Source organism: Oncorhynchus mykiss, chromosome 22 (assembly GCF_013265735.2).
Source record: "Oncorhynchus mykiss isolate Arlee chromosome 22, USDA_OmykA_1.1, whole genome shotgun sequence".
Lineage (NCBI taxonomy): Eukaryota > Metazoa > Chordata > Actinopteri > Salmoniformes > Salmonidae > Oncorhynchus > Oncorhynchus mykiss.
The window spans coordinates 40,083,581-40,101,412 of NC_048586.1; the positions used below are offsets into that span (position 1 = coordinate 40,083,581).

At 42.0% G+C, this 17,832-nt stretch overlaps 1 protein-coding gene across 2 annotated transcripts in view; it reads right to left on the reverse strand.

Moving 5' to 3' along the window:
* Positions 1-876: 876 nt before the first annotated feature.
* LOC110501866 (transmembrane protein 163) overlaps positions 877-17,832 on the reverse strand; it is an 85,685-nt gene continuing 68,729 nt past the window's right edge. For both annotated transcript variants that reach the window (XM_036959305.1, XM_036959304.1), the window contains exons 4-8: positions 17,567-17,658; positions 12,245-12,341; positions 4,794-4,905; positions 3,904-4,045; positions 877-1,085 (exon numbers count right to left, since the gene is read on the reverse strand). In XM_036959305.1, coding sequence (XP_036815200.1) covers positions 1,025-1,085; positions 3,904-4,045; positions 4,794-4,905; positions 12,245-12,341; positions 17,567-17,658 — 504 coding nt within the window. In that variant the 3' untranslated portion in view covers positions 877-1,024. The remainder of the gene's footprint in view (positions 1,086-3,903; positions 4,046-4,793; positions 4,906-12,244; positions 12,342-17,566; positions 17,659-17,832) is intronic.

Here is a 17,832-nt window from a genome sequence, read left to right on the forward strand (position 1 = left end):
TATAGTTAACAGCTTCTAATCTCAGAGAGCAGAGACAGACAGGGCAGAAAGTAGTGGCAGGATTCCACTCCAAAACGCACTCTGAACCTGCAGTGAGTCAACCAGACCCATTATAAATTCTAACAATACGTAGGGATTTTAAAACATCACAGAAGATGAGATGGATGATCTACAACAGGTATTACTAATCAGTGTTGGCAAGGAAAAGGGAGCATTTGACTAAGGATCCCAGGAGGTTTGGATCAATATGAAAATTATGATCTTGTGCCTTTCAAAATGCCAGGGCTTCCAGGTCGCTTAGCAACAATGGCAAGGGGTTCAAATAGACATGCCAAAGGAAAGCTCCTCTCTCTGGTACCAGCCGTTAATGCCAACCTCTTCCTAGTCATTTTCCCACCCCTTTCATTCCCTCCTTCTTTTCTGGATAATAGTAACGATGGACAGAATGTGTCAGGAGGTAAGGAGAAATGGTTGGAGGGGAGGGGGGCGGGGGTGGCTGGATGGGAAAGCTTGATTGAGGGGTTGGCATTCAGAATGACAACATCTTAATGTCTTTCATTGTTTTTCCCTCCGAGTCTCTCCAGGCTAAGGCCTGTGTGTGTGTGTGTGTGTGTGTGTGTGTGTGTGTGTGTGTGTGTGTGTGTGTGTGTGTGTGTGTGTGTGTGTGTGTGTGTGTGTGTGTGTGTGTGTGTGTGTGTGTGTGTATATATATATATATGTGTGTGTGTGTGTGTGTGTGTGTGTGTGTGTGTGTGTGTGTGTGTGTGTGTGTGTGTGTGTGCGTGCGCGCGCGTGTGCGTGAGAGAGAGAGAGATAGAGAGAGAGATAGAGAGAGAGAGAGGGATAGAGAGAGGGAGAGGGAGAGATAGAGAGAGATATAGAGAGAGGGAGAGATAGAGAGAGGGAGAGAGAGAGAGAGATAGAGAGAGAGAGAGAGAGAGAGAGAGAGAGAGATATAGAGAGAGAGGTGCTGTGGCAGGTATAACCCTGGTCCTCGGAGCATCGCACTAATCTGGTGACTGGCTCACTCAAAGCGTTCGTAGTTCCTGGTCTGTCTCACCCTGGGTACCATGTCCAGCAGCAGTCTGGAGGGAGGGGAGAAGAGAGACATGTCATGTGATACAAGAGTATATGAGATGTGTTAAAACACATTAAATGTTTGACTGTGTATAAAACAACTACAATTGTTAAATCGACCATTTTAAAAACAAGCACACATAAAACTTCAAAAAGACACACATTCACATGAGTAGTCATGGAGGTTAACAAACATTATACACTGGGTTGTTCGAGCCCTGAATGCTGATTGGCTGACAGCCGTGATATATCAGACCATGTACCACAGGTATGACAAAACATTTATTTTTACTGCTGTAATTACATTGGTAACCAGTTTATAATAGCAATAAGGCACCTCAGGGGTTTGTGGTATATGGCCAATATACCACGGCTAAGGGCTGTGTCCAGGCACTCCGCGTTGCGTCGTACGTAAAAAACAGTCCTTAGCCGTGGTATATTGGCCATATACTGCTTAAATAAAATCTGAGACTTATTTCCATTGTGGTCCTCTCTAACTGTAAGATAAGATAGTCACTTTATTTTTGCCATGGGGGAATGTGTGTCAGTATACACAATGTGGTCCTATTTATGGCTAATGGGTGTGTAGCATGTGTGTCTGTCAGGGTTGGGCTCAATTCCGAATTGAATTGAGAATCACTCATGAATTCAAATTCAATTCTTGAATTTGAAGCAATAAACAGGATACAGAATTTCAATTCGAATTTGAATGAAAGGAAATTTAATTGAATTCAGTGAAATTCCAATGCTTCTTCCATTCGATATTAGGTATAGTCTGTACAAATATACATCTTGTAAATAAAACATCCAACATGTCGTTATGTACAGCTGAAGTCGGAAGTTTACATACACCTTAACCAAATATATTTAAACTCAGTTGTTCACTATTCCTGACATTTAATCCTAGTAAAAATTCCCTGTCTTGAGGTCATTTAGAATCACCACTTTATTTTAAGAATGTGAAATATCAGAATAATAGTAGAGAGAATGATTTATTTCAGCTTTTATTTCTTTCATCACATTCCCAGAGGGTCAGAAGTTTACATACACTGAATTCATATTTGGTAGCATTGCCTTTGAATTGTTTAACTTGGGTCAAACGTTTCTGGTAGCCTTCCACAAGCTTCACACAATAAATTGGGTGAATTTTGACCCATTCCTCCTGACAGAGCTGGTGCAACTGAGTCAGGTTTGTAGGCCTCCTTACTCGCACATGCTTTTTCAGTTCTGCCAAAACATTTTCTATGGGATTGATGTCAGGGCTTTGTGATGGCCACTCTAATACCTTGACTTAGATGTCCTTAAGCTATTTGCCACAACTTTGGAAGTATGCTTGGGGTCATTGCCCATTTGGAAGACCCATTTGCGACCAAGCTTTAACTTCCTGACTGATGTCTTGAGATGTTGCTTCAATATAATCACATAATTTCCCTTCTCATGATGCCATTTATTTTGTGAAGTGCACCAGTGAAGTGCACCGTGCTTCACAGTTGGGATGGTGTTCTTCAGCTTGCAAGACTCCCCCTTTTTCCTCCAAACATAATGATGGTCATTATGGTCAAACAGTTCTATTTTTGTTTCATCAGACCAGAGGACATTTCTCCAAAAAGTACAATCTTTGTCCCCATGTGCAGTTGCAAACCGTAGTCTGGCTTTTTTATGGCGGTTTTGGAGCAGTGGCTTCTTCCTTGCTGAGCAGCTTTTCAGGTTATGTCAATATAGGACTCATTTTACTGTGGATATAGATACTTTCGTACCTGTTTCCTCAAGCATCTTCACAAGGTCCTTTGCTGTTGTTCTGGGATTGATTTGCACTTTTCGCACCAAAGTACGCTCATCTCTTGGAGACAGAACGCATCTCCTCCCTGAGCAGTATGACGGCTGCGTGGTCCCATGGTGTTTATACTTGTGTACTATTGTTTGCACAGATGAACGTGGTACCTTCAGGCGTTTGGAAATTGCTCCCAAGGATGAACCAGACTTATGGAGGTCTACAATGTGTTTTCTGAGGTCTTGGCTGATTTCTTTAGATTTTCCCATGATGTCAAGCAAAGAGGCATTGAGTTTGAAGGTAGGCCTTGAAATACATTCACAGGTACACCTCCAATTGACTCAAATGATGTAAATTAGCCTATCAGAAGCTTCTAAAGCCATGACTTTGTTTTCTGGAATTTTCCAAGCTGTTTAAAAGCAAGGTCAACTTAGTGTATGTAAACTTCTGACCCACTGGAATTATGATACAGTGAAATATATGTGAAATAATCTGCCTGTAAAAAATTGTTGGAAAAATTACTTAGATGTCCTAACCGACTTGCCAAAACTATAGTTTGTTAAGTGGTTGTGGAGTGGTTGAAAAACAAGTTTTCATGACTCCAAACAATTGTATGTAAACTTCCAACTTCAACTGTACATGCATGTTCAATATGGGGGGGAAATACCACATTTCCCAGAATGCATTAGTTTAATCCTGAAGTTGACCCAGAGGCCTTCAAAAAGAAGCCAAAGAAATGGAAATATAATTGGCTATTCTAAGCACTAAGGTTAAAAGAGTACATGAACATTGTTTCCAGAGAAAAGTGATATATTCTGTGGTATCTGGAGATGTGACCTGTCAGATTCAATGAAACTCATTATTTTACTAAAATTCTACATCCTGTGGGTGAGTTGATTGGGAGTCAATTCCAAAATGAACAATTGAGCCTAACCCTGATGTATGTACATGTGAGTGTGTGTGTGAATGTCTTCATGTGACCTTCTGATGTGACTGTCTGTTTACGTAAGTGAGCATGTCTGTGCGTGCGTGCGTGCAGGCTACACTTCTCTTACTTGACCCCATACGCGAGGATGACGAGTCCGATGATGACGCCGATGGATCCGTCCAGGTACCAGACGTCAGGGTGGTGTCTGAACACCTCAGCACTGATTAGGATGGAGAAACCCATGATGCCCCCCACCATGGAGTTAAACGCTACAGCCACAGAGAAGAATCACATTAATAACACACCATGGAGTTAAACGCTACAGCCACAGAGAAGAACCACATTAATAACACACCATGGAGTTAAACGCTACAGCCACAGAGAGGAACCACATTAATAACACACCATGGAGTTAAAAAGCCTGCCTCCATGTCTGTCTGGTGGGAAATGAGTGAAAAGCGTCTGAGAACAGAACAGCAACATCAGACTTATTGGATTGTTGCTTTGTGTGTTGTGAAAACCTGGGGGAGAGAGAAGGGGAGGGAGAGGGAAAAAGGGAGAGAGACAGAGACACAGAGAGAGAGAAAAGACCATCAAAGAGAGTGAAGGAACAGGTGTATGAGGAGAGGGAGAGAGGGATGGAGGAAGGGGCTGAGGCTCTACTTTGAGCCTGTAGGAGAGGAGTGTCTACAACTGGACCACGTACACCAGTCACCTCAGCTCTTATTTATTACCATCATTTGTTTTTTTTACTTTCTCCCATTTTTCTCACCTCCCTGGCACAAGGCCTTATATCGCTGCTTTAATTGGCTCCAGTTCAAGTAGGCATGCTATGCAAGCCCTTGGTACAGTGTGTGTGTGTGTGTGTGTGTGTGTGTGTGTGTGTGTGTGTGTGTGTGTGTGTGTGTGTGTGTGTGTGTGTGTGTGTGTGTGTGTGTGGTTGTGTGTGCACCTTTGCGGGTCCCTGTGTGTGGTACGTGTGTGCGTGTATATATGAGTCAGTCTTTCCTGGCCTACCGTCAGTGATGAGGGCTCTACTGGTCAGCACTCTCCCCAGCATGAACTTCAACACAGCCAGGATAATACACATAATCCCACTGACAATAGACACACTGAAGAGGAAGTCATCCTGAGAAATGGAGAGAGAGAAAGAGAGAGAGACAGAGAGAGGAGAGGAGAGGAGAGGAGAGGAGAGGAGAGGAGAGGAGAGGAGAGAGAGAGAGAGAGAGAGAGAGAGAGAGAGAGAGAGAGAGAGAGAGAGAGAGAGAAATAGAGTGGAGGGGAGAGGGAGGGAATAGAAGGGATAAAAGGTAGAAAATCTACAGTGAGATGAGTAGTTAGGTACGGAGTGCTCTTGTTAAGTCTTCAGCAGTGTCATTAATATTAATATGGCACAGCCAGGCTTGCAGTATGTGCCTCTCCTCTCCACAAGGTCATTATGTTTGGTATGGTGTCACTGTGATAAAACACTGCTTCACAAACACATGATGCCTCCTATCCAGTATTAGAGCTCTATGCAATCTGTGTCGCTGAAGTGATAGAACAGAAATGTAAAAGTAATTTCCGATTGAGACGAAATATGACCATTTACCGAGAAGGCAGTCTCAGCTAACACGAGAACATAGCATTTAAATTCCAACCACGCTGTAACGCTGACCTTCCGCGATCCGGATTGAATAGAGCCCTTAGTGAAACAAAAGGTGACAAACAGATTGGTATAGACACATGTTGTGTTGATACAATATGCTGTATATCCACTGTAAACTCCAAGGCATTTTTAACTCAAATACTTCTAGTATTTGTACTCAAACTCAATGAAAAGTCATTATTATTTAAAATGTTTATGTGGTACTGACTCAAAACGAATGGGAAGTCACACCAACTACATTTTTTAAAGATATGAAAACAAATGAACTTTTTTCCCAGCATGCTCTTCTGCAGGTAGATTTTTTTGAACATGTTTCTAATATCTGTGTTTTGCATGAACATTAAGTGATTCATTGATTAAATGTTTTGCTACACAAAAATAATTATTTTATAAACTACATTTTTGCACTCATTACTGAAATGGTTTAAATGGCTAAGGTAGTTTCCTCCCCCTGTTCTTAACCCTGGCAGTCATTATGAATGCAGGTTGCGGGTGAATACACATTTCAACTGTTGGATAGCCTAACGCTGGCTAGATTCCAACAGGAATTACACATCACTATGCAAGCCAGCATAATGTGATTTACAGTTAGGGATGCAAAATTCAGGGACATTTCCCAGGTTTTTCCATAAATCCTGGTTGGAAAATTACTGGAAAAATGTTTGTGAAAGTTTGTGGAATTTTGCTACCCTACTTGCAGGCCTGATGTGGCCTGTAAACTAGGAGTTTCAGGCCACTGTATAAGGCCTTATGATATATGTAATGGTTCAGTTATAAGGATAATATTCACCTAGGAACTCACTTGGTGAAGGCCACAGGACTGAAAATTAACATTTCTGTCACTAACAAATACAGTCATTGGTGGTAAATCGACAATTCAATCGAAAAGGCAAGGCACACTGGGAAGTTATTGGAGGCGTGGCTTAGTGGGGGCGTTACATTTACGTATACCTTACTCAAAAAAAACTGCATTTGTATTACTCATATGAAGGTAGTACTGCTCACTTCAGATATTTAGGTTCCCAGATATAAATGTTTTGCATACCCTGCCATGATGATATATCAGTCTACCAGGTAGGCCTGTTTTACAGGCAACATTGAACACATAGACCTGTCTAAGCCAGCATATACAAACACATTGAATAACAGATTCTAAATGGATCAACAATTAAACATTTAAATTAAGTTTGTTCTGCGTCGTCTGTATTGTATCTGGGAAATGTAAAAAAAGATCTATTTAACCCCTTATTTTAGCCACTAAACAGTCTAAGCCCCATCTTAGCCCGGGGAAGGGGGTTACTACTAAGCTATATGGAAATGTATTAATGTCATGCCAAGGATAATTTTGCTATTTGATTTGAAATTTTAAGACCCCTTGAAGTATCAAACAAATATATTTACCAAATTATAAATATATTTACACAATTATAAATATATTTACACAATTATTTGCTGAAACATTTTATTTGGCCTTACTGCTATTAGCCCATACAAACACATTGAATAACAAAATCACACAACCCTCCCCAAAGCACCCTAGTACATTTTGAGTGTTCCCTCTTATTCCCCACGTCAGAAGCCTTTACCGCGTCAAACTGCAGTCTGGAATCAATACTGAACAACATTACTGGTTGTTCCTCTATCTAATATGGAGATATCCTCCCTTCCCTCTGTATGTTCAGACTCAAACACCTTCTGTCTGTGAGTCGGTTGTGAGAAAGAGAGACAGAAGGTGTTTTTCCTTTCTTTCTGTCATTTATCCCTGGCTCAAATTAAAGGGCCACTTCCACACAGCAGCTGGGAAACCAATCTAACTCCTCCATTTTTAATCAGGTTCCAGACTCACTGGTCACTGAGGGAGAGGGAGGGGTGGACGTGAGAGGAATCACATCCAGGTAATCCACACATACACACAGAGCTACCACCACCACCACCATCTTACTAGACCTGACCTCTATTCACTATACACTGTCTCTTACTAGATCTGACCTCTATCCACTATACTCTGTCTCCTACTAGACCTGACCTCTATCCACTATACTCTGTCTCTTACTAGATCTGACCTCTATCCACTATAGTCTGTCTCCTACTAGACCTGACCTCTATCCACTATACTCTGTCTCTTACTAGACCTGACCTCTATCCACTATACTCTGTCTCTTACTAGACCTGACCTCTATCCACTATACTCTGTCTCTTACTAGACCTGACCTCTATCCTCTATACTCTGTCTCTTACTAGACCTGACCTCTATCCACTGTCTCTTACTAGATCTGACCTCTATCCACTATACACTGTCTCTTACTAGACCTGACCTCTATCCACTATACACTGTCTCTTACTAGCACCCGGACCAGTTAATCTGGTCAGGCTGATGATTCGCCTCTCAACCCCAGCGCCAGGTGTGTGTGTGTGTGTGTGTGTGTGTGTGTGTGTGTGTGTGTGTGTGTGGGTGGGTGGGTGCAGCACAATGGACCCCTGGGGTAGATTTGATCTGGCCACAGGCCCAGGCAGGTTAACTATAGATGAGCCTACTGAGACTGTTTAGAAGGAGAGCCAAATGAGCCAAATGAGTCTTTGGACCTGCATCAATGTGGTTCTGAGTGATGGTTTACGACACTCTTTTACATCATCTGTGGTTTATGTGTGTCAATGGCGGAATGACATTAAAAACTCGTTAACTATGATTGATGGTGATGGTCGTCTTTGCTCGATGTAACCCACAAAGTAATACATGGTACCAGGGGGGAACGTTGCTCTCTTCTATAGCGGGACCACAGGGATCAATATATTCAATACCTTCACGTTGCTCTCTTCTATAGCGGGACCACAGGGATCAATTTATTCAATACCTTCACGTTGCTCTCTTCTATAGCGGGACCACAGGGATCAATATATTCAATACCTTCACGTTGCTCTCTTCTATAGCGGGACCACAGGGATCAATTTATTCAATACCTTCACGTTGCTCTCTTCTATAGCGGGACCACAGGGATCAATATATTCAATACCTTCACGTTGCTCTCTTCTATAGCGGGACCACAGGGATCAATATATTCAATACCTTCACGTTGCTCTCTTCTATAGCGGGACCACAGGGATCAATATATTCAATACCTTCACGTTGCTCTCTTCTATAGCGGGACCACAGGGATCAATATATTCAATACCTTCACGTTGCTCTCTTCTATAGCGGGACCACAGGGATCAATATATTCAATACCTTCACGTTGCTCTCTTCTATAGCGGGACCACAGGGATCAATATATTCAATACCTTCACGTTGCTCTCTTCTATAGCGGGACCACAGGGATCAATATATTCAATACCTTCACGTTGCTCTCTTCTATAGCGGGACCACAGGGATCAATATATTCAATACCTTCACGTTGCTCTCTTCTATAGCGGGACCACAGGGATCCATTTATTCAATACCTTCACGTTGCTCTCTTCTATAGCGGGACCACAGGGATCAATTTATTCAATACCTTCACGTTGCTCTCTTCTATAGCGGGACCACAGGGATCAATATATTCAATACCTTCACGTTGCTCTCTTCTATAGCGGGACCACAGGGATCAATTTATTCAATACCTTCACGTTGCTCTCTTCTATAGCGGGACCACAGGGATCCATTTATTCAATACCTTCACGTTTGCAAATGACGAGGATTAAGATGAGTTTACGGAGGGACTGGATCATTTTGATGCATATTGTTCACCCAAGAAGAACGACACATATTAACAACGTTGTGTGTTTCGCTGTCGTGTACAACATCAAGGTGAAAAGTTTGACATCTTTGTTACAGATTTGAAATGAAAAGCACAGACGTGTAATTTTGTAGACCTAACCCTCGACGCTTCGAGATCAGATTGTGTTTGGTATAAATGACACTAGAGTTAGAGAAAGATTGCTGCGGGAAGGTGAGTTACATTTGGACACTGCAGTACAAATCTGTCAGGCGAAAGATTGTATCGACTCTTTTTAAACTCACTTCCCTCACAGTCATCACTGCTAAGAGTCAGAGAAGCAGAGACAAATGGGAGAAGGATGAAGAGGGATGATGTGAAATAGACAGAGCCAGGCCACAGAGAGTTGGAGGGAGATTGTGAGAATGTGTGTGAGTATGTGAAGACAGGCCCGATGGAGCCTGATCTGTTCAATCACTATAGAGTCTAAAATGTATTATAAACTGGGTGGTTTGAGCCCTGAATGCGGGCATGACCCCCCAGAAATTGGCAATATACCACACCACCTCTGGCCTTATTGCTTAATTATACAGCAGGGGTTCTCAAACTTTTTGGGCCGGGGACCCCTTTTGTGATAGCAAATTCTTCAGGGTACCCCTCACAACCTGAGTGAGATAGAAATAGCATACAAGGAGTTTTACTCTGACTTTGGCAGTGCATGTCTTCGGCCCTGGGGAAGGAACATTCTAAAGGCCCACCTCGTCATCGGAGAGCAAATGTTGCAGTTTTCAAGCTAATTTCCTGCAATTCCAAACATCTCTGATTTGGTAAAAAGCTGAGGGATGAGCATGGAGAAATGTACAGTAACCACTCTCAAATTCATAGACAGAGCTATGGATGCAAGGACTGACCATCCATGATATTAAAATCATAGTTTTATCCAAGTTTTTTGAGGCTATATAGTGTTTGTTTACATTTACGTTGTTTAGAAACGTTGGCGTAAAACAAGCTAACATTTCATGCTCTGATGGGGTACGACAGTAGAACTAACCTCATGAGGCATTTATCAGTTATATTCTTCACTGATCAATGGGTATATCATGGTATTGCATAAATGGATGTAGCAACCAAGGATTTTAGATTTAAATCACAGTGCGTGTACAGTTGAAGTCGGAAGTTTACATACACCTGAGGCAAATACATTTAAACTCAGTTTTTCCCTATTCCTGACATTTAATAATAGTAAAAATGCCCTGTCTTTAGGTCAGTTAGGATCACCACTTTATTTTAAGAATGTGAAATGTCAGAATATTATAATTTCTTTCCAGATTTGATTTCTTTCATCACATTCCCAGAGGGTCAGAAGTTTACATACATTAAATTAGTATTTGGTAGCATTGCCTTTATATTGTTTAACTTGGGTCATGTTAGCCTTCCACAAGCTTCCCACAATAAGTTGGGTGAATTTTGTCCCATTCCTGTAACTGAGTCAGGTTTGTAGGCCTCCTTGCTCGCACACACTTTTTCAGTTCTGCCCACAAATTTTCCATTGAGGTCAGGGCTTTGTGATGGCCACTCCAATACCTTGACTATGTTGTCCTTAAGCCATTTTGTCACAACTTTGGAAGTATGTTTGGGGTCATTGTCCATTTGGAAGACCCATTTGCGACTAGGCTTTAACTTTAACTGATGTCTTGAGATGTTTGCTTCCTCATGATGCTATCTATTTTGTGAAGTGCACCAGACCCTCCTGCAGCAAATCACCCCCACAACATGATGCTGCCACGGTTGGGATGGTGTTCTTCGGCTTGCAAGCGTCCCCTTTTTTCCTCCAAACATAACGATTGTCATTATGGCCAAACAGTTTTATTTTTGTTTCATCAGACAAGAGGACATTTCTCCAAAAAGTACGATCTTTGTCCCCATGTGCATCATATTGATTGATATAAAACATAGCTATGGCAGCTATTAGTGTACTGCTCCCCATGTCACTCGATAACAGTACGGCCCCTCCCTGCCTGTTAGAGTGGCACCTCTCTCCCTCCGTTCGGAACAGGTCTCTAAATATATTTACACATATTGGGTCCAACTTTTTGGACCCGTGAAGACCTGTACTCTGGGCTGGGCTGTGGATCAGCTACTTTACTTCCTGATTGTCGTGGCAATGAGCAGCTAATTGGTCGTTTTCAGACCAGTGGTTACATCGCACAACAGCTGTTCGTGCTCCGTTGCCATGAAGCAGACTTAAAAGACTTTACAGCTTCACTGATTACTGGTGTTGGCTCCAGATCAGAGAGAAATCACTCATTTACCATCATTTACCAACCGAGACAGCAAATAGAGAGAACGAAAGGGAGAGTGAGCGTGAGAGAGAGAGCGAAAGCGAGAGAGAGAGAGATAGAGCACAAAAGCGAGAGAGAGAGAGATAGAGCACAAAAGCGAGAGAGAGAGAGAGAGAGAGAGTAGAGGCAGTGAGAGAGAGAATGCGAAAATGAGAGAAAATGTGAGGGTTGAGGTTCATTTGCATTCATTGAAACATTTACACCTTCAAACCAATATCCTACAATTATACTATCACATTGGATATGTGAAGATTGTGCACTTAATTATATATAATGGAATAAATTGTAAGGGCCATAAGGGCTGATAACTGCCGTTGCATACCTTATATAGCTATCTATCTAGAACGGAAACGTTGTTGGTTTGATGAGGCAACCTTTTTAAAGTCTCTACCGCAGCATTAATCTACAGAAGTGTAGAACAGGTTGCATTGGCAGCAGTGAGATGAGACTATTCCAGGATTAACCTAGCCACTCCTTTCTCTGCTTCCTTTGCCTTGCCTTAACCTCAGCAGGCCTTGCACTTCACCACATGGGTAGGTGAATCAGAGAGGGACAGAGGAAGACTTCTTTGACATCACAAGGTAGAAAAAGGGGGCTATAAAAAGACATCTCCTGGTATATAAAACATGGTGACGACTTTGAGGAAAGATTCTAAAATAACTGATTCATCACACTGATGTCTCACTACAGGGTTTTCTGTGTTGGTGTTTGCAGCTGTGAGCATTTGTGAGCGTTTGTGTCTATTTGTGTATGTGTGTGCGTGCATGTCCGCGTGTGTGCGTCTCTCACCACTTCAGGAAGCAGCTTGGTGGCCAGGTCATGGATGGCTTTTCCCAGAATGCACAGGGAGGACAAGATAAAGACCACCCCAAGGACCACACACGCTCTGTGGACAGACAGAAACCAAAACATATTACCGCATAATGCATACCATACCATTACCATACCATTACCATACCATACCATTACCATACCATACCATTACCATACTATTACACTCTTAGAAAAAGGGTTCTTTGTGGGGGGATAGGATTCTCCCAACAACTGTTTTCATCAGAAGAACCCCTTTTGGAAGACAAGAGTTATTTGTAAGGCAAAGGATTCTACCAAGAACCTTTAACATCCTAAGAACCATTTTTGGAAGAAAGGGTTCTTTGATGATTCTTTGGAAGGCAAGAAGGATTCTTTGGAAGGCAAGAAGGGTTCTACATAGAACAATATATAATATTTCCCAGCGTGCTCTGTTGCAGGGAGATTTTCAGAATGGTTTGATTTGCTGTACTATCAGTGTTTTCGTATGTACAGTACGTTGCTTGGTTGATACATTTTATGATACACAAAGATAAAAAAACATTGTTTTCTAAACTAATCCAATCTGTTAATAATTAGATGTGTTGCACCCGTTACTGAGATGTTTGTTCCAGTACAAATGATTGAGGTAGTCTCAGTATCCATTCTTCCCTACCCTGGCAGTCATTCTGAATATAGGTTGCAGGTGATTAACAATTCAACCTGTTGGATATCCTAACTCTGAATGGATTCCAACAGGAATTATACATCACTTTGCAAGCCAACATCATGTGACTTGATAATGAGCCCTGATGTGGCCTATAAACCAGGAAATTCCAAACAACACTGTGTTAGGCTATAACGAGGCCCTCAAAATAAGGCCTTATGATATGTCATGTATTTCATGTATTGTCATAAATAATGACATTTAAAGGATAATAATGCTGGTGGAACCGTTCATAGAGGGTTCTAGGAAGAACCCTCCAAAGACAAAAAGGGTTATCGGTAGAACCCTTCACAGACAGTTCTAGGAAGAACCTATAGATGATAAAATGGTTCTTTAGTAGAACCGTTCATACAGAGTTCTTCATAGAGGGTGGGAGGGAGGGAGTTCTTTGGGGCGGGAGGGAGTTTTTTGAAGAACCGTACACACTACAAAGGGTTCTATCCAGCACCAAAAAGGTTCCCTATGGGGAAAAACCGAAGAACCCTGGTTCTACTTAGCAAGTTTTTTTCTAATAGTGTAGATTTTATGTGGTAAATGTAGGTATATAGGTGTGATATATGCATAAATTGTATAAAGTGTATAAATTATAATTTGTGCGTTACATGGGTTTACTGAGGGTTGATTCCCTTGTCATCATCCAGTAAAAATGGAAGAAAAAATATGAACTGAAATACATGTTAAAGTTTACAAATTGCCTTGCAGTTTTTGTTAGCTTCACCTCTCTGTGGTACACTTGAATTGCTGTACTGGTTCTCCAGGGACCAAGAGCTGTTTGTGAGTGCTATTTTAACACAGGTTTAATCAGGCATAGAGAGGAAGGGGAGATCTGTTCGCATTAAACAAAAGTGAACGGTGTCAGTTCTCTGGGTTCCTGGCAACGGTTCCAGCAGCAGCTTCACAGTTTAGTGCCTCTTTGGAGCCGGAGAAAGATGTCGTTTTCTTCCTTCGCCATTACTTCCCCATTTATCTCTGGTTTTGACTGAGAATGAGAACGTCTTCATCCATCCATCCCTTCCCCCCTCCATTCCTGTACTCCCATCCCCCTACAGTGGGCATACATAAGATGGATGGTAGACGGGTGTCGGTGTCCTTTATCATTGTAGAACCTGCAGTGCTTAGGAAGTAACAGTGAGATGCTGTCGAACCAGGATCAAGATATGAACTAGGATGAACCCCACTAACACTGTGGTAGATATACTGTATCCTGTAACACTGTGGATGGTATACTGTATCCTGTAACACTGTGGAAGATATACTGTATCCTATAACTCTGTTGAAGATATACTGTACATATGTTTAACATTTGAGTAATTTAGAATAGATTCTACCAGGCGGCCTGGACAAAAAATACAGGTAATAACAGCTCAATATAGTCATGTACAAGTAGGGCTGTTATGGTGATCGTATTACCGCCACACCGGCGGTCATGAGTCATGACGGCAGTCAAATTCCACGTGACCGTTTAGTCACGCTAATTAGGCTTCTCCAAGCTCTGATGCTGCTGATGGTCATTAGTAGCCTACCAAACTTGCTAACAACCTGGTAACCTGGTACTCGGCACTCTATTGTCCCTCTAATCACTCTGACATCAATGCAAATGTCATCGAAAATCTAATCAAACACTTCATGAGAGCCCATGAGCTCCTGTTGCACAACATTTCTATAGGCTATGCAATTGCGTGAGAAAACAGAGTGATGGCCTCTATTAAAAAGAGGAGGATCCCATCAGCTTTCTATAGGCTGGGCCTACTGTATTTATTTGTCTCAACCTTCCTAATATGAAGCACATTGCTTATCTTTTCAACAGGATTATAACCAACATGGCTGGCATGAAAATTAACCATGGGAATAGCGTCCTCCATTCGCTATTTAAGTGCATAGATACCATGATTTTTTTCCCCCCTTCCCTGTTTTTAGACATGTGCATGATAACGATACATTCTAAATAAAACAATAATTTCACACATATATTCTTTTGAACTAATTCACACTATGACTTGTGAATGATATATTATCACTTGTGAATGATGTCCAGCTTAAGGCAAGAAACAGCGCATGCAATTCTTTGTGACTTTTTCAAACAATAGTCACACACCTCGTGTAGCCTAGCCCATAGGCCTATATATTTTAAAAATGTTTGTATCACAACTAAAGTGGCCAAAAATCTTCTTAAAATGAAGCGCATTAATCTGCTTTATAACGGGTGTAGAGCCTAACTGGCATACATGTGCAGAGGGTAAGTTTCAAGTTTGGGGAAGATCATTTTCACCATAAAAATGCACCTTTATAATAAAAGATGACATGCATAATCACATTTGCAGTCACTTTTGAGAATGGTGTTTTCCTGCTACTAGAACATTTGTGCTTATAGCTTACTGCCGTGTCCGTATTGCTGCGCTTCTAATGTGAAGAAATAGCTGAACAGTTTGTCAACATTTTAGGCTAAACGTTCTGATCTATTGCGTCAGCCTCATTACTTTAAAAAGTTTGAGGCTAGTGGTTGTATTAATATTGGATCTATCAGATCCAACAACTGTCCCAGACTATGTTAGGAATATTTTTTTCTCGCACAGTATAGAATAGGTCATATTTTGTACTATGGGGATAGTAGATTGACATAGGCTAGTGCTTTTGCTGTTTGTTAGGCTTACCCATCTTGTTGGCTGACGAAAAGTAAATGCGGACAATTATTCCAATATCTTCAATATGCGCCTCGGAATTGGATGAGGACGCGGGCAGTTGCGTCCCCAATGTGTCTGTCTTCACTTGTAGCCTGTGAGAAAGATCCAATCACGTGACGGAGAGCCATGTGAGTGAGAAGTGCTTCGGAGCGAGCAGCCGGGAGAAGGGAATTATCATTATAATATTCAGCCCAAGGGCACAACTGTCACGCCCTGACCTTAGAGATCCTTTTTATGTCTCTATTTGGTTTGGTCAGGGTGTGATTTGGGGTGGGTATTCTATTTTCTATTATTTGTATTTCTATGTTTTGGCAGGGTAGGGTTCTCAATCAGGGACAGATGTCTATCATTGTCTCTGATTGAGAACCATACTTAGGTAGCCCTTTTCCCACCTGTCTTTGTGGGAAGTTAACTTTTGTTTATGGCACATAGCCTGTAGCTTCACGGTTGTTTTCCCTTTTGTTGTTTTGTTGGCGTCATTTTCTATAATAAAAGAAAATGTACGCTTACCACGCTGCACCGTGGTCCACTTCCTTCAACAGTCGTGACAACAACGGCCACTGCCAGCAAAAGGCATGGATTTTATTAGGGTGCATTACGGCCATACAAAGGGACCGCCGCCAGGAAATTTGAGGCATTATCAAGTGCTTGTAAAATTGTGAATGAGAGACTGATGAAGTCTCTCCAGAGCTCATGCCTTTCATGCAACTTTTTTCAAAGCATCATTAGAGTCGCATCATGCAGCCTTAGTATGTATTAAAAATCAAAACATAGAGCCCAATGTTTGTATCACAACTAAAGTTACATAAATAACTCTAAATGAAGCATACAGGAGGACCTATTTCTTTGTTAACCACTCAACACAGAATAGCTGCTTGTGCGCCTGTAACGGATGTGAAACGGCTAGCTTAGTTAGCGTGGGCGCTAAATAGCGTTTCAATCAGTGACGTCACTTGCTCTGAGACCTTGAAGTAGTAGTTCCCCTTGCTCTGCAAGGGCTGCGGCTTTTGTGGAGCGATGGGTAACGATGCTTCGAGGGTGACTGTTGATGTGTGCAGAAGGTCCCTGGTTCGCGCCCGGGTATGGGCGAGGGACGGTCTAAATTTGTACTGTTACATTGATGCTGTTGACCCGGATTACTAGTTGCTGCGGAAAAAAGGAGGAAGGTCAAAAGGGGGGTGAGTGTAACGGATGTGAAACGGCTAGCTTAGTTAGCGTGGGCGCTAAATAGCGTTTCAATCAGGGACGTCACTTGCTCTGAGACCTTGAAGTAGTAGTTCCCCTTGCTCTGCAAGGGCCGCGGCTTTTGTGGCGCGATGGGTAACGATGCTTCGAGGGTGACTGTTGATGTGTGCAGAAGGTCCCTGGTTCGCGCCCGGGTATGGGTGAGGGGACGGTCTAAATTTGTACTGTTACACGCCCTCCCTCTGAAATTATCTGGGGAAAAGATCCTTTCTATTTTATTCAGCTTTGTTAAATTTTATTCTTCATTCTATAAAATAATGCCACAGAATTCTAAGCAATTCTTGTCTGCTAAATGAACTGGAGTAGCGCACAGCCATATGGCATAGCCAGATCAGGGCCTAACATAAGGACAAAAGGATGGTGTAGGCTATATTACATGGATTCATTCGATTTTTCAAAATGTAGATGTTCCAAAGGTCTGCATCAGTGGCTTGTAGGCTGTGTGTGAATGCCAGCAGATGATATATTTGTTTATATTAATAGTTATTTGCTTGACAATCATCGGCTGACAAAGTGTCATGGCCCCCACAGCCCTATGTACAAGACACTGATATAGATTCAAGGAAAATGTCATTTAATCCAGTAGGCTACTAGGGGAGAACTGTTTCTATGCTGGTGAACACGGAACATTCTATTTGGGAACACCATGCAACATGCCGTTTTACTCACATGTATTCCCTATGGGCAGAGTGGACAGCTGCTGCGTTGCTATAACGCCACAGCACGATGATTGAAGATAGCACGTCCAACGTGGCGTCAAACTGTAAAGACAGGCATTAGGTCTCCAGTGGGGATGCATCAAATAGTCAAATAGTAAAATAACATGTATCATATTCACTGTCTACAGTCCCGCCATCCATTCCACTACTACCCTAAACTCCCTATATTTTCCACTAGAGTAGCGTGGTTATTGAACTGCAGGATTCTGTACTGTG